This window comes from Hypomesus nipponensis, chromosome 6 (genome assembly GCF_054491055.1).
Source record: "Hypomesus nipponensis isolate SF chromosome 6, ASM5449105v1, whole genome shotgun sequence".
NCBI classification, from domain to species: Eukaryota; Metazoa; Chordata; class Actinopteri; order Osmeriformes; family Osmeridae; genus Hypomesus; species Hypomesus nipponensis.
In genome coordinates, this window is record NC_140366.1 from 18,428,596 (window position 1) to 18,449,172 (window position 20,577).

Genomic DNA, 20,577 nt, shown 5'->3' on the forward strand with positions numbered 1-20,577 from the left:
TGGAGTCCCAGGTGACTTGATCAAATCAAACCAGTGTAAAGAAACTCTACGGGATTAGATATTGACCACCACTCACACTCAGGGAACCAATTCTGTGCAAGGCTGAGAGTGTTGGTACATACTCTTGGTTGTAAAGCTGGAGACAAACATGACTCGTTAATAATGTTCTCTCTCCATCTCTGCATTTATGTCAACAGAACCTCTGATTTCATCAAGGTTGGGATAAACAAATATTTGGCGTGAGAGGAAGGGAGAATGCACACGCATGTCTGAATGCCGTCTGAACAGGATGATTTGACCAATACAAACACATTTAATTAGCACCATTTTCTCAGCTGCGGGAGTTAGCTTGGTAAAAGCCCAGAGAGCCGTTTAGCCACCGAACATTTAGAAATTTGAAATTTTGGGTGACACACTGTGAAGCTTATTACATTACAAAAGGGTAGTGCATTTACAGTGCTTTTATTCCGAAATACAGAAATTCCACTTTGGCCAGCACGTTAGAGAACTTCAGTGAAAGCCTTCATGTGCTTTTCTTTATGATAAGCAAAGGCCAGCCTTTGAATGGTGACAGAGAGAGCCTGATTGTCTTTCTTCTCTGGGCTTGTGCCTCAGACACAGAGTGACATTTCCAGATAAAACTTTAAATGACTGGTTGATTTTGTGAAAGAAAAAACACACCAAACATGATAGAGAAGAACACTCAGTGCCTGCAGAAGACAAACCAATAATACAAAAATCCAGGTTGAACGTCTCCCCAATGAAGACGTTACCATGGTGTTCGCCATGAGTTACGCTACATATTTAAATGATGTCAAATCCACAGACCGAAGGGCTGAAAGGAGACAATATCTTTGTAAACTGTACATTCAGTTCTATCTGGGAGAAACTAGTCATTCTGTTAAAACTTTTTACCAATTTCCCTTTTATGTTCTTTCAAAACCAAGCACAAAATCAAAGATTCATGGTGATGATAAGATTTTTTCAAATTTTAAACCATGAAAGGGGATTTTTTTTACTTCAATACAGTTTTATTGTCCCTCAAATAGATTTTTTTTATATGAGGCACTCTTACTGCTGACGCAAGACATGTAAGTCACAGAGCTGAATTAAACTCTGTTTTGAGCTGTGCTATAAATGTGTTCTGTTCCTCTTCCCATACTAAGATTCTGTCACAGTCAATCATCAAGGCCTGCAGAGAGAGAGAGGAGGACATGGTGAGAAACTCCAAGCTTGCCTCTATGGATGAAGGAATTAACTCCGTACACATAAATATGTTGGCTGGAAAAATAATGATCAATCCCTTTCTCTGCATCACATCCTCCCACCCATCCTCTGTCTGCAAACAAGAGCAATTCATTTGAATAATTCTCCCTAAACCTGTCTCATCTACTTGTTTTTCTGTTGAGGGGCAATCAACCCTTGTCTGCCTGTAATTTATTACCACAGTCAAATCTCCTTTGAATCTACAATGATGTACAGGGAAACATAGGCTGTTACCATAAAGTGTTAAACGTGGAGAAATTTCATTCTTAACAAGAACAGACAGATAGTTTCCATGGTGGATCTCCAACCCTGGGCTTTTTCAGATGCTTATATAGGAAGATTGATTATGCTATGTGGCTACTTATACTCTTTAACAACATAGCCAAATGATGCTAACCATTTCAATCGCATTTGGAATCATTTGAATGGTTTTTTTTCTCTCCGATCCAGCTCATCATAACAGAATGTTTCAAGCCATTGCCTACTTTACTTTAGATCACATTTGTAAGCTACTTACAACGACATAGCCATTATTTCCCAAACAACATGGTTCAGAACTTCAGCACAGTTCATTCTTATTCAATACCAATTTTATTCTAACCAAGTGGAGAGGAACAGAGGCTATGTACCTTACTGAGTCATTAGCCTGGTATACTGTATGCATCAGTGAAGGGCCTTCGCATCAGAAACACGTAATCGAGAGTCCTGGGTAAAAAGCTGAGACTGTACAGACGCAGCATGAAGAGGATCTAGGGTGCCATTTGAAGCGGATTGCAGTTGTGCCTCACAGAATGGGTTGCAGTAAGTGGAGAAAAGAGGTGAAGGGCTGGTTTTCATCCAGTCACAGCCTTGTCCTCCCAGACAGTCATGTCACACCCCATACGGAATGTGCTCGATGCCCAAGTTCTCAGAGCAGGACATGTCAGGGGAAACAAAATGTACAGAGTGAAACTTCCATCTTCTACATTTTTTTAATGTCCTGACCTAGCTAAAAAACTATACTGTCTGATTATTCACTTTATTGGTATAGTTATCTGTGACCAGACAGATACTCGAAATTCCAAGTAATTATAGTAACCTTATGTTGGTATTCTGCAAAACATTAGATGAATGCCTAGATGGCACAAGATGTTCAAGAGGTCACAGGGGTCACTAAAGCCACAACAGTCTATGTGTCTATATATCTATATATCCAGCCAGCTATATTATACAGAGGAGAATGGTTTGACAAAAAGGAAAATATTGGTTGGTACTACTGCACAAAAGAAACACAAACTCCAGTTAATCTGGAAAATATTGTTGAGAATTATGAGAGTTTTGTCTTCCTTTTCCGATGGTTCGTGGTGTCTGGATTTGTTATGTTCAGTTGGGTTTCAGCTCAAGACAAGAGCAAGTGAAATGATCAGAAGCCCGAACACAGGGAGAATGTGAGCTGTGAGCACCACCATGTGGCAATGTACTTTATTGGAATAGAGAAAACGTCACAATAATTTTGCCACATTGACCAAACCAGGTTATGTTATTATGATGAAAAATTACAACATTATTTAACTCTAAAAAGGTTTTAGGTAGCATTTGGCAACATTTGGCATTGGCAATCCCAGTAAAGACACTTATGCAACAAGGCTCGTAATACATCAATAATTAAAATTAACGTCCAACAAAGAGAATAACGAAAATAGTTTTCTGAATCATTTGTATGCATTAAAGAAGACAATCTCATACTCATGGGGATGATGTAATCAATTTAACACTTTCTGTAGAAAAAACGACAGACACTTTTAAATTGGAAAACACGTAATGATAAGCTCATATCATCGTCATCATCGTCGTCGTCATCTTCACCCCACGTTTAACTAAAATTGTGCTCTTGCCAGTCCAGTGAGAAAAGTCTCATCAGTCAAAAGACCAAACAAGAGCCTCATCTTACAGAAAGGAAGGAAGACGTCACATTCCAACATTCTACAACTGCCGTCCAACATTCAATCAAGGTACAGACTACTGTGACGGGCAACTGTACACACTCTTTAGAAGTATGTCTGCTATGCTGTGTATTCACCAAACTGGTTCATCGACTGGAGGCTGGTTTCACAGCTTATCTGAGAGCGTCTGGTAAGTGAGATGTGCCAGAGGCAGACAGGTTTCAGCTGCTGCCCAGCAACGCCCCTTTACAAAGTGCATTTAGTTGACAAACAAAGCAGGACTAGGGAGTGTCAGAAACTACTTACACCGGTCAGTAAGATTCCCCAGTTTCCCCAGACAGTCTTTTGATGAACAGTGGTTTCTGTATATACAGTACTAGTTATCTTGATATGCTCTGCTCAATGTAGATGGTTTGTTTACACATGCATTATGAAACTAGTCATTTTGCATTTCTTGGACAACAACTCTCCAGCAAAATGTTTGCTCACCTGCTAGATGTTAAATGACACAAACATTTATGCTATTATATGCTGTGTACAAACAACTATAAACTTAAAACTTTGGCATTGTTGGAATAACTCCACATCTTGAACATTTACAGGCAATGACAGAGCATCCTGTCCTGCTGCGTTGTCCTAGTAACGGTTGGCATCGTCATAGGAACTCACGTCCAGGTCAAAGAAGTCTTCCAGCTTCCACTGGAGGGTCTCAAAGGTGGGCCGGTCCATTTCATTCTCCTTCCAGCAGTCCACCATGATCTCGTACATCACTTTGGGACAGTGGGGTGGGCAGGACATCCTGTACCCAGTGGGAAGCCTCTGGACCACCTGATAGTTGGTCATGGCTGCAGGACAGAAACAATGAGAGACATGTAAAACACTCATCCAAGCCGGTTAGGGTAAGGGTTTGGTGTGGGGTTAAGGTTAGAGTTAGACGATTTCTGGAGGAGTTGACATGTAAACAATAACTGGCCAGTTTTAGAACCCTTATCATCTACCGCACACCCTGCAGTTCAGAACCTGAGTATGATGACTCATGCTCATACAATTTGCAGCATGACAAACAGATTGTATATGTATATACCAGTGTAAAAATCTTACTTGGATAAGGCATCTGTCCAAAGGTCATTATCTCGTACAGCAAGATGCCGAAGGACCAGATATCCGACTTGATAGAGAACTTGTTTCCGTGAATGGCTTCTGGTGCGGTCCACTTCACAGGGAACTTGGTTCCCTCACTCGCTTCATAAACATTCTCGTCACTCTGGTCCTAATGGGCAGAGAAGAACCAAAAAAAACAAAAACATTATGTGATCCAGAAAGGATATCAATATTCAATTAAAATGCTGTGGTATACGGTTTCAATGTTACGGATCGAAACAACGTGCATGCAAATCACACTTAAAAAAGGAGTGAGACCCACCATGAAGACCCTGGCCAGGCCGAAGTCTGCCACCTTGCAGATGTTGTTTTCCCCCACGAGGACGTTCCTGGCCGCTAGGTCTCTGTGGATGTAGTTCTGCAGCTCCAGGTAGGCCATCCCAGCAGCCACCTGGGCAGCCATCTCTATCTGGTCAGAAATCCGAAGCTTCGTCCCCTTGTCCTCTGAGGGAGACAGAAGGACGTGTCGGACCATGAGAGACGGCCACAGATGTGTCAACCTCATTCAAAAATCCCAAGGTTTGATATATATGCAAGTGTTGTTTCGAAAGTTGAGCGTTCTCAAGCAGTGCAATGGACTGCACTCTGTGACTTTGACAGAGTTCAGGCCACGGGGGTTTGTGCCACTGTTGAATTATGGGGGATGCAGTTCCAGACAGTCTCAGGGACACAGACATCAATTCTACATGACCAGAGTTGACCATCTCTCTGATGCGCAATGACACAGCATTTTTCATGCCAGGGTACAATATACAGTATGAGAGATTATTACTGTAAAGAGTCACTGGAGAACCAACATCAGACCATGGACCCCCAAAAACTTGTAACCTAATAATACGAGGAACCTGTTTTTTAAAATATTTTTTTTACTTCCCCCCCTTCTTTGTACACCTTCAAATTAATTTGGTTTGCTATCTCATGGTTGACAGACACACAGACATCTGTACTCAATGGTGCCTGTCCTGCAGTTCATTTCCTCATTCTACTCAACCCACTGCTACAGAAAGACTGACAGCAAGGAGGTGATGTTTGAAGCACATGCTTTCTCAAACTGAAACAAAGAGAGGGAGACAGACAGTAGACAGAACTCGGACAACAATTCACAGGAGGACTCATCCGATTCACAGAATGAAGGGGCTTAAAATGTTTCCTCAATGTAGTCCCATGCTGTCATAGTAGCCAGGGGCTACATGTGGGGTGATTAGAAACCCCACCCCCTCCAGTGTCTACACACTTCATGCTATGTAGTTATGCAATAAAGAATGTGGATGTTCCCGGCAGAGACATCCACATGTCAAAAGGATCTGGGATCCTTGTCGTGTTCTCAGATGTTACATTTGTACGCAGTATTTCCTCATTCAGATAATAGTCTTCAGATAAGTGTCTACAACCATAAAGAAAGCTAGTCGTAAAGTTAAACAAACATCTGCTCTTGTTGGTTAACCCATGACAAGCGCCATAGCATCAAAGTTGTGTTTGATTGAAAGAGGTTGCTGCGCTGTGCTAGTTGTAGGGGTCAGAGGGCATGTGGGTGTGTCTTACTCTGCAGGTACTCCAGCAAGCTGCCGTTACTCATCAGTTCAGTGATGATGTAGATGGGCTCAGCCACGGTACACACAGCATACAGCTGGATCAATTTAGGATGCCGGAGCTTCTTCATAATCTGGGCCTCTCTGAGGAAGTCCTCAGGATCCATGGAGCCTGGGGAGATGGTCAAAGAAAGATGCGATGACACGCGACTGACATGATCTGACAGGATTTTACCAAACGCAGTGTCTCTGCTGCACCGTTGCAAAAGGGCTGTGGCTCATTTTCCATCACAGGTCAGAAATCACAGGCCGACCTAAAGAGTTAATCCGTTTACCTGGTTTGAGGGTCTTTACTGCGACTGATGTGGTGTCGTTCCATACACCTTCAAAGACTTCTCCAAACTGTCCGGCTCCGAGTTTATTCAACAGTCTAACAGAGCTGCGTTCGATCTCCCAGTGGTCTGCAGTGTTGTAGGACAAACCATGGGTCTGCGGTGCCACACTCTAAATAAAGAATAATTGTGAACGTGAATGTGGGCTTTATCAAATATACAGTACATTACACAAGATTGTTTTCAGCACCTCTGCAATATACTGTACAGTGTAAGGATTTTATTGAAAATACATTTTCCTAACCCTATTTGCCAAATTATTTTATTGTCTTAGTTTGAGAATTCCCATAGTATGGTCCAAAAATCAGAAAAACACAGAGACCAGACAGTCACAAGTACCATTAAGAAAATACCATTGATTGTGTCCGGTTAGAGAGATAATTTTACCTTTTTACATGGTTCGCCTAGTCGCACACAAAGACCATCCTCATGCTTTGAGTAATGTTCAACCAACTCTCTCAGAGTTACAAAGTTTCTGATCCTCGACACAAAGTAGGTACCGTTGTCCGATCTTTTCAGTTTATAGTGCTTCACCTTACCCTTGTCCAACACTGAAAGACAAAGAGACAGTTGTTAGAGTAGTGTACTCAAGAGCAGTGCCAGCACATTGCTGTATCTACAAACACACTGTAAACACACAAGGTCTGTTGACATGCAATGATGTCCCTCCCATCGGAACATCTCCTTAAGGGAAACCTAAGCACCTAAGTTTTCAAAACTGATAGAACATCAGCGGGGAACTGGCAAGTGCTGAGTTCATGATAAAACCTTTTGATGCCATATTACTTATGGTTTAGAAACATATTAATGGACAAGAGTGGTAGCCAGGCAGATAGCCTTCTGATTAGAGCACAGTGAAACCAAGTTTACAGCCCCGCTGTTAATGAATAGGCATCTCTCCTTGGACTGAACAGGAACTGACAGACCAGTGTGTGTGCACCTTGGGCAGACTGTAAGAGCAAGGGTTGTTAGTGTGTCTGTTTATTTAACCTGATCCTTTTTCATGAATCACCTTAGGTGATTGGAAGAGAGTGATTAGCTACAGCAGAGATTTTTTATGAGGAAGCTTTCCCACTTTATATTGACACAAACCACACACGCACACACAGAAAAACAAAATCTAAGGAGAACATAAGCTGAAGATACCTCAGGTACAGTAGCTATTACCTACAACACCCTTTCATTGTGTGTGTGTGTGTGTGTGTGTGTGTGTGTGTGGGTGATAAGATTACCTGAAAGTGATAACTCCCCCATCTGGCTCTCACATTGTCTAATGAGGAATGACCCATGGCTGTTACCCTCTGCCAACAATAGCTTTTCTGCGTCAAGTCTCTTAGTGTCAGCAAAATACCATCTGAAAAGAAAAATAAGGACATACTGTGACACTGCAATCAGTAAGACAGGCGGTGGTATGGAGGGAAATGTTTAAGTTGTTTAAATTTATTGATTCATTCCATTCATTAACTTATTGATGGGCCTCACAGTGTGGAAACCACATTCATCCAAAATACTGATTAAACAAAGTATGTGACTGACAAATATTTTCCACATTAAAGTGTTGGTTCACTGTCATTTCCCAGATCCCTTGCTTAACCTGTTTCTGTCTATGGTTTGCCAGGCAGCCCTGTTTTGGTTTACACAACATTGTTTGTAGGATGTAAACAATATTTGTATCCTACAATATTCCTCAAACATTGATTGGAATCTTGTTTGGAAATGTATGGTTCAGACAAGTATTTTCCTTTAGGATTCTGAAAATTATTAACCTACACACTGTGCTTCCTGGTTATTGACAATCATTAACTTGTCTGACCACACACTTTAGTATAATCACTTAACATTCAGAGAGTGAAATAGCCCTTTATTTTCTACAGCATTAGTGTCAACAATGTAGGCCGTGTTACTGGTGCAGTTACATATCTAAAGAAGGCAAGTGGAATGGAATGTTAGTCCGAACACACAAAGTTTAGCCTGTTGTTTTCTCCTCCTGACTCAATTACATACGCCACAAAAAAACTCATCCATACAATTCTACATTCAACATGATATCGAGGATAGGCTACTTACGGCTCGGCATCAAGACTTTCCACCGGTGCCACATAATTAGCAGGAACGTAACCTTGCTTGCCAGCTGAAATCCCGGTGAGCGCTTTTGCGTACCACCATTCTCCAGCACTTTTGTTCAACACTTCCAACTTGTCCCCGGCATTACAACTTATGTCCTCCTCCGTTCGAGCGGTGTAGTCGTAGAGAGCAATATAAATATACCCCGGTCTTACTGGGGGTATTGGTGGCAAAACTCGAGGGATGTGTTCAATCGCATGATCATTTTTAATTATCACGATTTCTTTCTTTTTTGGTGTGGTGTTAGTGTTTGAGGTTTGTTTATCAAAACATGGAAAGGTCGCCTGACAGCAAAACAAAATCCTTTCTCGAATTTCCATTGTAAAGATCTCTCCAAAAACTGAAATATTAAACCAAACCAAACTAAACAAAAACAAAAAACACGATGTCACACTATAGCTATCCTTTTGTGACAGAAAGAAGAATAGAAGTCCCTTTGAGCATTTATAATCCACAGTTGCCTTACGTAGTTAACTTTCCATTATCGGAAAGATTCAGCTCCCGCAACACATTGCCTGGTCTTTGGACTGGGAGACCATAAAATCGCAGGTACACACCCTCAACTGCAATGAAATAAAGTGCCCAAGCCAAAGCTTTGTCTCAAACTCACCGCGTTTCCTGTTGCACTCATCATCCACCTGCTGCTGGTTTCAGTGGAGGTGTGTCAGGAATATCACTCATTACAGGACAGGAACTTGTCACATTTTACACAGGAAAAACAAGTGTTAAGGTACCATTTGTGGTAAAAGTTTTTAGAATGTTTTTATTTTGAAGCTTTACGATTTGGGTTAATTTATCAAACGTTGCCTAAGGCATAGGCTACCCAGCCTTTATTTTTAATTAGGATACTTGATACATAGATCAACAAGTATCATTAGAGAACCTAGCCTTCACCTTCTTGATGATCTCGTGGAGCCTAATCCTGAAAAAAAGGGGGGGAAAAACAGAAAAGAATGCGCTACTACCCCAAATATTACGGTACCACCACGCACCGTAGCCTACATTTTATGGGAAGACAAGTCAGACACGCCACAAGCCTTTACATTATGAAAATTGATGGATGTGTTCATTTTCAACTCTTATAACAGCGATACATTAAACAGGGTAGCCAAAGATTTGAGGAATCCCCTTTTCATTTTGTGCCAGCACCCACGTGTTGTCGTAGCGGCAAATACATTGGTTGCGGCTAGTCGTCGTTGACATTGACACACTCGCATACAGTTGTGCTGCGCACAGTGCAGGCGTGCAAGTTCTTGTATGTACAGTGCTTCGTCTTTATTAGAGAGCACACCCGTTACAATGAGTGAATATTTTAGCCTTTCAGACTGTGATGTTATTGGTTTTGATTTGGATCACACTCTCTGTCGATACCATTTGAAGGAGACGTCTAGGGTGAGTTACTGTCGCTCGTTACTGTAGCCTCACTGACAATGCAGACGATAGTTCGACTAGCCTTTAGCCAAATTTTTTGCATGTTTCATCCATTGCCAGTTATTCTGCCGTTCTGGTAGCTTTGCACAATGCTTCATTAAAGGAGTAGTTAGCGGATATGTAGCTGTAGCCGACAGTATGTTCATATATTTAGGAAGATGCTGCTCTTCGTGACTAGCAGGTCTTTCATGTTGCCTAAAGGTAAACTGCACTGTTGAAGTAAATAAAAAAACGAGCTTCAGTTTCACCCTCAATTCCACATGAGACAAACTAGGTGCTAATTAAGCGATGAAGCTTCAGGATTCATATACTATGCTACAACAAGAAGTCACTGGGGCCCATGGTGGCTATGAATCACACAGCAGTGACACTGCGTCTTGATGACATCTTTCAGTTTATAAAACAGTGAAATAATTTATAAATAACACGACTACCACAAGGGGTTTCCGTCACCATTCACTTGATGTCATGTTATAAAAGAATGAGCTAAATGTAACAACTCCACATGTGGATAGATGATTTAAGTCATAATAACCCCCAATTTAATGTTGTTCCCCTGATAGCTGATCTATGAGAGTTTTGCCAGTTATCTGGTGGAGCACAAAGGCTATGACAAGGATCTTCTGACGCTAACCCCAGCAACCTGGGATTTCTGGTGAGTCATGAGGAGAGGAGTGGTGAACTGTGTGTTAATACACACACACACACACACACAGACACACACATACACACACAAACACACACACACACACTGACTATAGTTTGCAAATCCGAGGTACCCCATAAATGACTGCCTCAGTTACAGCAAGTGGGTAATAGATAATGCACATGGTATATGTATTGTAATAGATTATCAGTACAATCGATAACAGATGTTCGTCAATTCTCTTCAGTTTTAAAGGCTTAGTGGTGGACCTTGAGGATGGAAACCTGGTAAAGCTGGCAGAAGATGGAACTGTTTTACGGTAGACTAGTATTCGCTGTGAATGATAGACAATTCAAAACAAGTCATTACTGGATAACCTGACCGACTTGTTTTTGTATTTGATTAGAGCAACTCATGGCACCAATGACCTCAGCACAGACGAGATCATCAAACATTATGGGCCCCAAAGGGAATGGAAGCATTTCAATAGCCTCAATACATCCTTCACGAGATCTAGTACGTGGTCCTCCTTCTAACCTCTTTTCAGATAACATTTCTGTTTAGGTGTAATAACAATATTTGTACAGTATGTGACATTTAAAAACGTCTACCTATTAAAACAAATAATTTGTCCCATGTTTCTGCAGCAAAATACTATTTTTATGACAACTATTTTGACCTTCCCGGGGCTCTTCTTTGTGGAAGGGTAGTGGATATGTTGCATAAGGTAAACATCTCTCAAGACTGTTTTCTTACATAGTTACGGCTCATTTATATTTCTACTTGTTTTTAAATCATTTCTCCTTTTTATAAACAGCGTGGAAATGAAGTTAATTCTGATTTCTGGAAAGACATGTTGGCAGCAATCGACCACAATTACAACACATCAGCGTTTAAAGGTAAACATTTTGCATTCTATTTATAATTATAATTATATTATTATTGCATTATTTCTTTCAAAATGCTTAACTTTCTAAAACCTTAAATGGACAATGGGAAATATATCCTAGAGTCTAAAGTATGCTACAACTTTCAAACTCTCACATTTCAATTGCAAATTTGGAACACAACAAAGCAAGGAACAAAGTGTTTCTTATATCTTTGGAATCAAGACTTTATTTCTTTGTTTCGGTCAATAAGTTGTACATATCATACTGCATCCTCAGGGATATATTTTGACATTTTGTTTGTTTTACCAACAGCACAAAAGTAAAAGCATGAGTTCTTTTGCAGATATATTACAGGTGAAAACTTTTCAGACGCGAGACATTTATTAAACACAATGAAAACAAAATATCTGCTGTAAATGTTACATGCAGTTTAGAGCACCATTTGATTTATGTTAAAACCTTTGACGTGCATTGAAACTCCTTAATACACATTTAAAAAAAAAGGGAATAGAGATAAGAATTCCTAAATTCAAACCATCTGTTTATGACTGGGCCTGACTGCCTCTGCTTGTGCAATTTTTGGGCAAAAAAATATAATGTTTCTTTTGCAGTTCTGCATGAGAAAAAAACTTGTAGAATATTTTGTTCATTTACTTTTATTCTACAACCCAAACTCTTTGCCAGTTGTAAACAGGACTATTTGTAAGAAGTTGTTTTTGTTTTTGTTAATTTGGAAGTTTTGTTTAGTCAGTTATCACGTCGAGGCAATCAGGAAACCAGAGAAAGAGCAGTGAACATTATCTGCTGCAAATATGCCATTGGTCTCCTCATCAGGAACCTGGATGTAGACTGTGTCATGGGCCTGCAGCATGAGCACAGTGCTCCCAGACAACTGATCCAGGAAGCCCTTGTTGTACTCATCGTAAGAGAACATAATTGGCTCTTCATTTTTGTAGAGGGCCACCAATGCGTTAGCACCATTGACATGCATATGATAAGAGAAGAAGTAAAGGCCTGGCACCTGGCAGGTGAACATTCCACTGTGAGGATCATAGTGGTGCTCCCCATTGTACAGAATCTGGTTAAACTGAATAGGTGCCCCAGCTGTGGGGTAAGCCCGAGTCAGAACAGCACTAAAGGCCGACATAGGGGCCTTCATCATCTCATGGTGAGGCATTACGATCTCATGGGATTTTACGGGCATGCTCTTCTCGTGATGATAGACCATTTCACCAGGGGGACCAGGTGGGCCTGGAGGACCGGAAGGGCCGGGGATACCATCATTACCTCTTGACCCAGGAACTCCAGGTGGACCCTGGGGACCAGAGATTCCCTTGGCCATGGCCCCAGCAGGCCCAGGGGGTCCTGGGTGACCTTGATGGCCCTTAGCGCCTGGTGGCCCGGATGGACCTGATGGCCCGACTCGTCCCATCGCCCCTGGGATGCCGTTATCACCTCTCTGCCCTGGAAGGCCAGGGGCACCAGTGTGTCCCTTTGCTCCTGGTATGCCCATTGCGCCTGGAATACCTGTAGCACCGGTGTGACCCTGCTCACCCTTGTTGCCCTGAGGCCCGGTAGCACCTCTTGCGCCTGCAGGGCCCACTGCACCTGGGATACCTGATTTACCTGAGTAACCCTGAGCTCCCTGGTCACCCTTGGTTCCCTTTGCCCCTGGGGCTCCCATCAGGCCAATATCACCTTTTGGTCCCTGCACACCTGACTCTCCCTGGAAACCTCTAGCACCCTGTGGACCAGCAGGGCCCATAGGCCCAGTAGCACCTGGCTGACCAGTGAAACCTGTTGGGCCTGGCTCTCCCTTCTGACCAGTGGTTCCTGATGTACCTGGAGCGCCTCTGTCACCTGGGTGCCCAGGAGTACCTGGTTTTCCAACACCTGGCATGCCAGGTGAACCAGGCTGCCCAGCGGGTCCCTGGGGACCTTTAACTCCCATACCCCCGGGCATACCAGGGGTACCATTCTCACCTGGCTTTCCTGGTGCTCCCACCCCGGGGGCCCCAGTGTGACCCTTTGGCCCTTGCATACCCATAGATCCTGGAACTCCATCTCTACCAGGTGCGCCACTCTTCCCAGGTTCCCCAGGATACCCAGGTGCACCAGATTTACCAATGCCAGGCTGACCAGGCTGACCAGATGGACCCATTGGTCCCACTGGTCCTCTCGCGCCATTTGCTCCAGGGATACCATGTCCTGTCTCACCCTTCTGGCCTGGCAGACCTGGAATACCTGGATGTCCTTTCAGTCCGGGCTCACCTCTTGGCCCCATTCCTCCAGGTAAGCCGTGTGGGCCAGGTTTGCCCACGGAGGAGAGTCCAGCTGGTCCAGGACTTCCTGGAGAGCCAGGTGATCCTCTTGGACCCATAGCTCCAGGTGCCCCAGTATGGCCTTTCTCTCCAGGGATGCCGTTGCTACCTGGTTTTCCAGGTCCACCTGGGTTGCCAGGCTTACCAGATGAAGAATAGCCGGCTGGTCCAGGGGGGCCAGGTGGACCCTTTGGTCCAGGGTGTCCCACACCACTCTTCCCAGAAGGTCCAGGTGGGCCCATTGGTCCGGGTTCACCTGGGGCACCTGGAGGTCCAGGCTCACCTGCCACAGCTGAAGAATGGATAAATGTGATTAAGTGAGATCCAGGTGGCTTTTTAGTTTAGGCTTTCATACACAAGAAGTCAAAATGACTTTATTGTTAAAAGATTGTTTTGTAGCTCATATGTTAGCTGTATTTTCCATGGACGACTTGTCCCCCTTTTTATTTTGTTCTCTCTGATGCCCCTAGATTGATTTCAGTTGAATGGGAAAGCTTTGAATCTAATGACCATGCTCATATTGACATCTAATTATATCATGCACCAGTTGCTGCACATCGATTCATCTTTTTTAGTCCCATTGACACAGATTGTAATGTTGCTGAAATAGTTAATCATAAAGACGGGGCGGCTGTGGCTCAGGGGGTAGAGAGGGTTGTCTGTTAATCGCATGGTTGGCGGTTCGATTCCCGACTCCTCCTAGGTCATGTGTCAAAGTATCCTTGAGCAAGACTCTGAACCCCAAGTTGCTCCTGATGGGCAGGCCGGCGCCTTGCATGGCAGCTCGCTGCCGTCGGTATGTGTGAGTGTGAGTATGAAGGGGTGAATGAGAGGAAAACATTGTAAAGTGCCTTGAGTGCTTTCTACCTCTTACCGCTAAGGTAGAAAAGCGCTATATAAATGCAGTCCATTTACCAAAGACGCCACCTCTCACTTAAACATTTGTCAGTATTGTAAACCCCATCACTTTCTTTTCTGTCAGTTCTCAAATCCGTAACTAACCTAAGGGTTGGTATTTCCATACGAAACACCGCAACCTGATTTAAAACCCTGGGGAACGCAGTCCCTTCCTGTGATTATGGAGAGAGGTTGTGGGGAGTGAATTCTCATCCCACTGCAGTGTTGTCGGAACCGCAGCGGTCTACTGAGATTTTCCCACAAACCCAGGAGGTCATATCTACCATGTTGAGGCACAGACTTTCAGCTACTGTAGACTTTTATTTTAGTTTAAGATGGCCGCATTCTGCTGAGTCCTTTCATTACTCAAACTGTCTGTAGAATGGTATATGATTAGTGGTCTGTTTTTTGCACCACTTTGAATGATTTGTACCACCTAAGTTTGAACTCTCAGGAAGTAGACGAAGGTCAGGTCAACACAGGATGTTGTTGGGATTCCAGTTCTGAAACAAGTCAGGAGGATGATTTTTCTTAAAAATACTGTTGACAAATGTACAGTGCATCCTCTGTATGTACATGTACCTAATCTTCACATTTGATTGATGAGTGATGAAGTGATTCTGCATGGAATAAGACTCCATAAGGATTCCACAAATATATTGTATTTTGACAGTAGCACCACTTTTTGTGTTGTGAAATCCTCCACAGTACATTGAGATATTTAAGAAGGAAAAGCTTAGAAACGGGGATATAATTTTAAAGCCACAAAAGAGTATGTTGAAAACCTCACGGGCGCAGTGTGCGCCAATACTAGGTTTGGCATCCGAGGCAAATCCCACAAACTGGAGGTGACAATAAGAACTTTGGTTAAGGAAGTAGGGTAGACTGCAATTTACCCTTGATGTTGTTTAGTATAGTTGTCGTAGCATAGGACTTAAAAGTAGGTACATTCAAATGTGTCATTTGTCTGTCATGCTACCTACACTCAATTGAGTTTTTGTTGAGCACAATATGTTATATTGTGTTGATCCATATAAAACACAGCAGATAGATTTGGGGATTTGGTGTAATTTGTCTGTTGAGCGACAGTGTCTCTTTTACTTTTGTCACACTTCAAATAGGAAGATGTTTCTCTCCATCCTAGTGTTTGCTTTGGTGCAGTTTTAACAGCTAAAGTGGTTTGATTGGGTGTGCCCAGTGCAACGTGGTAACATCTGTTTTAGTAGGTTTTTGAATCCAAGCTCGACAGCTCGTATTGTTCACTTTGTGGTAAACTTTTCTATTTATATGTTGAAGGACACACACCATTAAAACCACATCAGAACATTTCTTCACACTTACTTTCAACATTGGGCTTTTGACATGTCATTACAGTACTCTGTATATTCTTGAGGATAAATATTTTCTTGAGCATGAACTAAGTGTAAGGCTTTAACGGCCAACAAATTATTTAGCATGCTGCTAAGATTTAATAGGGCATACAGAGGTGACAATTGCCATTGGCTGTCACGTCTTCAGAAACAACTTGGATTACATTTTCAGAATTTTTGCTCTGAAGGGTATAATACAAATTTAAATCTTCTTTGGTCAAGTGACTATCATCAGAAACATCAATAAATCAAATTGATTTGCTCACTTGCTATTGTAATACTGTATGCAATGAACAAGAAAGATTTGTGTTGAAGGCCTACACACATTTGTACAACATTCAATTTTTTTAAGGATTTTGATCAATCATGATCTTGTGTTTGGTACATCTCAGTTTTGTACTTTATGATTTAACAATGTTCTTAAGCAAATCTGCTACTGAAAAAGTCCTTCAAAGGTATTTTTTTTTTAACATTGAACAGTCTTCCTTGAAAAACGACTTTGAATATTGTCAGTGCTTTTGAAAAGTGATTCAAATAAAGGAAATATACGTCATTTAACATTGTAAATAACTGACCAGCTTCACGTTTGATAAGGAGATAAGAGGACTTACTCTGAGTCTTGGTGGGGTAAGCATGCTTGGCTACTTTCTGCACATGGTAGTATCTCTCTGGTGTTGCCTCCACCACGGCCAAGAGGACGAGGAGAACACTTGTCACCCTAATGTCCATCTTCAGAAGCTAAACCTAGGAAGGAAACCAGCCAAATCTAATCAGACTTTTTTTTTCAGACATCTTCATACATACAGTATATACAGTACATTTAGTCAGGGTCTTGTCAGTGCTGCTTACTTCAAGGTTATGCACAGGAGCGGCCGGCTTTGATTGCTCAGACTAGCAAAGAGGTACAACCCAGTAAACATTGTAGGCCTCATGACGTCGTCTAGTCTCCCGGTCTTATGTGTTGCTCACCTCTCATCGTCAACGACCACCACCATGTCAGCCAAGCCAAACCCCTCACCCAATGTACCGTGTTCACATTCCCCCACACACACGCCCCGCCAGCAAGACAGCAGTAGGTCACAGTGTTACAGGGAGAAGACCGGAGGGCGAACGCCTACTGTACCTGTGGGTTTAGTCTCCAAAGAACGGGGGGGGAAGATGTTTGTCCACTGCAGGGCTGTATATCCTTAGACGTGGAGTCTGTTGTCTGAGCTGCAGCTGCTGCTCTTAACCCTGGGCTCTGGGTTTTTATACATCCCCAGTCTCCATCATCACACACCATCTACTTACTATGGAAGGCCCCTCCCTGCTGTGATGTCATCTTTAATGAAGGGTGCCATGTCCTCAGAGACGGCTGGTCTCTTTAGGATGATGGGCCGTCTCCCTCCTGGTGTTTAGAGCAACGTTGGGCTCCTCCTCCTCTCTCAGTTGAGCACCACAGAGAGACACTTCAGCTGGCATAGTTATTTGACGTTTGGTGGACTTGAGTTACTTTCATATGTGTATGATAGTGATGTACAGAGCTATATGAATAAAACTAAAGCAATATTTTATTGTCTGGCCACAGTTCACCGCAGTTGCTTTGTGTGACTGAAGATGGAAACAAATATGGTTCCTTGTTTAATAATGTTTTGTTATGCCAGGTTGCTTTGCGTTGTCTTGTCTTAAGAATGTCAGTGCCCAGTCTGACCTTGAGTTTTTCTGTACATCTGACAATAAAGGACTTGAACTTGAATACAATGGGCTCACAGTTGGCCTATCAGTGCTTTAGTAGGAATGCCTCAAAGTGACAAAGTGAGTGAGCATGTTCCTTGATAAATAGATTTCCCTCAGGGCAGTCAAATACCCCAGTAACATAAATAACACAAGTAGATGGGCCCAACTGTAGAGTTTGATGTCTAACATTTATGAGAAGCAGAGAGACCTGCAACATTTCAACTAAGCTAATAGAAAATTGTTGCATGGCAGCTGCAATATCAATGTCTTGCAATGTGCTATTTTACTGGTTAGTCGTTCGTAACTAAGGTAGTGACTCAAAGTTAAGTTGGTCGAGGTTACAGTCAACTGGATTGCTTATGTAGTTTTCAGTGATGCCTGTGCCTCATGAAACCGCAGTGTGAGATCAGTACACCAGGGGGCGGAATTTCCTTTACCAAAAGATCAGAATCAAGGTAGATTCCACCTTGGGTTACTACCTGTAAAAGTGTGTAAACCAGGATAATATGGAATTCTATCAAATGGACAGCGAGCCGCAGGTTACTCATAGCTTGTACATTTTATTTCATTGCCCACCTTCAATTTTGTGTGTTGCATGTTTGTCAATTTGCACCTGTTCATTACTTCCCTCCCAAACTATAAATTTTATTGATATTTTGGAATTTGTCAAGTCATGGATTTTCAATGGGTATACAGAACCCAGTTTTTTTTTTAACATTATTTTGAACTCTGAGTTTAGCAGGCCTTAAGGAGCTTGCAAAGTCTTTTAGTGTGGACTCCACCCCCCGCAACTCTGTCATTTAATTCCAAGGGTTTACCAAGGTTGCCCGTGGCTAGGTTGGCTATGCACCAAGCATCCCATTTTTGCCATGAAAGCTTCTTTTACCACGCAGTGGCAATAACAAGAGTTTTTATTTGGGTTCTAAATATTTCTTATGGTGTTTCCTCCCAATTTAAAATAATACTAAAGTCATTTCATGCAAATGAATACCTAGATGCACATCCTGTGACCTGGAAAGAACCGTCCGGGGTTCAGAATGATCTGGAACAGTTTAAAGGCCATCACCCATATACGACACTATAAAATGTACACCGTCAAGCGTAAAGACAATCCTGATGCATCTGAATGTTTTCCGTTCATCTAGAATGGTGGACTGTACCTTTAATAGTTGATTCATACTAGCTGTAGTCCTTCGTGGGTTGGTGGAAACTCTGTTTAACTCATCATTCCCCAGCCACAACATGGTGCCCCTCTTGTTGCTTAGAATCATAGCAGGGTCCCAAAGTGGCTCTGACGTAACTGTTGTTTTGTACATACAGTAATGCTCTTGAAATTGACATTGCTGCCTCTTTCCAGACATGACTAAATCACTCTAATTGGTTTTAATTACTATGGGAATGACTGGGGTTGTCACCAACTAGGGGAAAAGAGGCATCTGGTTACCCCATTACCTCTGCACAGGACACCATCACTGTGTCATCGCGGAGACATGTTTTGAACCTAATTGATAGTCTTTTTCTATTTCATTGAACTCGTGTTATGGTGACATTATGGTTTTGTCTAATATGTAAACAGTTTTTCAAAGCGTCTTTGAAATCTCAAAGCACTTTATCATAGCCTACTCATTATCAGGAGCAACTTGTAGACTGGTGACTTGTAGCACCAATCACAAAGAGGCCTTCTATATGCTCCATATTACAATGTTCAGACAATGATATAAAACAAATTATACAGCACATAAGAACATACTTGTAAATTGCATTGGATTAAATCCGAACTACTGTTCCTGGGATCAGTCCTAACAAAGAAGCACTGTGACTGTGGGTATGGTGATGTCGAAAACTGTAGATTTCCTTTCAGGCTCTCCTTACAGACAGTCCTTTGAAAATCTTAGAGCTGATTGTTTACCTCTGTTCCACAGGGTCTCAGTGGCAGTCTGGGCGAGAGACATTTGTCTGTGTTTAGAATCTTTAGTCTCCGTTTAGTGATTTGAGGATGCCACACTGCCCGAGAGGAAGGAGTAAATAATTGCAGGTTGATGATGTGACTAAAGCCAGTGAGAAGAGTTGAAAATGGCAAGCGCTAAAGATAGCTTGTTTCGGCTGGGAAGTAACTGGGATACAGATTTAACGTTTTAATAAACCAAATCTGCCACTAAGAGGCACTTCCAGCTTTATGAATGGAAGCATTGATGGTAGACCTCCAGGCTGGAGTTTGGGTGCAATTATAGGGACCCAAAGACAAACGTCTTGAAACCATGGTCAGAATCATGACCAACCTGAGGCTTACCGTGTTTCAAAATAAGAACTTCAAAGCCAGGACTGTATCTTTCGCTTTGTTTCAATATTCTGGGCTAAAAAGACAACTGCAAATCTTGAAATTACTGAAAAGCTGGTAAACGGCAAGGGGAAACAGAGGCCAGACAGACCCCCCCCCCCCCCCCCCTCACTTAGGCTGTTGCAATCCAGGTTGCTTTTCCAAAATCAGATTTGACACTAATTTTAGGTTCTCTTTGGGGCCAGGTAATGCTAAGGATTGTTTGAAGTCAATTATCTCAATCTAGGCAGGACGCAACACAGAAGTAGAGCCTTAATTACTGGTACTTTTCCATTTGACTGTGCCTCTCACACCCACCGTAGTCACTTATTCTGAATAAAGGGCTTGTGTGGATTCTCAAGCAAATCCCTCAGTGTTTTCTCAATCATTGCATTGTAACACTATCGCTTGATTTTTTTATACTATGTCGTTTTGCACAGCTGTAGTCAGGGCTCGTAACTCACTTTTTTCCTCACTGTCCCAGTACCGTCCCGAGGTGCAAAATGAACCGTCCCAAACTGAACTTGACCTGTCCCAAAATGTAAATTCTTGTGTGTTTGCATTTTGACATTCTGACATGGGTCTAGGTTATTCG

The 20,577-nt window shown here is 42.4% G+C and overlaps 3 protein-coding genes across 3 annotated transcripts in view; 1 reads left to right on the forward strand and 2 right to left on the reverse strand.

Moving 5' to 3' along the window:
• Positions 1-2,689: 2,689 nt before the first annotated feature.
• frk (fyn-related Src family tyrosine kinase) lies at positions 2,690-9,246 on the reverse strand. The gene is made up of 8 exons (XM_084699260.1): positions 8,338-9,246; positions 7,503-7,624; positions 6,658-6,821; positions 6,214-6,382; positions 5,892-6,050; positions 4,612-4,793; positions 4,290-4,458; positions 2,690-4,033 (listed from the first exon to the last, which is right to left on the reverse strand). Exons 1-8 carry the CDS (start codon positions 8,712-8,714, stop codon positions 3,825-3,827), a joined length of 1,551 nt encoding a protein of 516 aa, XP_084555386.1. The 5' UTR covers positions 8,715-9,246; the 3' UTR covers positions 2,690-3,824.
• A 164-nt stretch (positions 9,247-9,410) lies between these two features.
• Positions 9,411-20,577, forward strand: part of nt5dc1 (5'-nucleotidase domain containing 1) — a 38,007-nt gene continuing 26,840 nt past the window's right edge. Inside the window, exons 1-6 of the mRNA XM_084699261.1 lie at positions 9,411-9,786; positions 10,389-10,480; positions 10,719-10,790; positions 10,878-10,987; positions 11,119-11,198; positions 11,289-11,370. Of these exons, the coding sequence (XP_084555387.1) occupies positions 9,652-9,786; positions 10,389-10,480; positions 10,719-10,790; positions 10,878-10,987; positions 11,119-11,198; positions 11,289-11,370 (571 nt within the window). The 5' untranslated portion in view covers positions 9,411-9,651. The remainder of the gene's footprint in view (positions 9,787-10,388; positions 10,481-10,718; positions 10,791-10,877; positions 10,988-11,118; positions 11,199-11,288; positions 11,371-20,577) is intronic.
• Positions 11,426-17,185, reverse strand: col10a1b (collagen, type X, alpha 1b). Its single transcript, XM_084699259.1, has 3 exons — positions 17,073-17,185; positions 16,561-16,693; positions 11,426-13,974 (listed from the first exon to the last, which is right to left on the reverse strand). Exons 2-3 carry the CDS (start codon positions 16,676-16,678, stop codon positions 12,116-12,118), a joined length of 1,977 nt encoding a protein of 658 aa, XP_084555385.1. The 5' UTR covers positions 16,679-16,693; positions 17,073-17,185; the 3' UTR covers positions 11,426-12,115.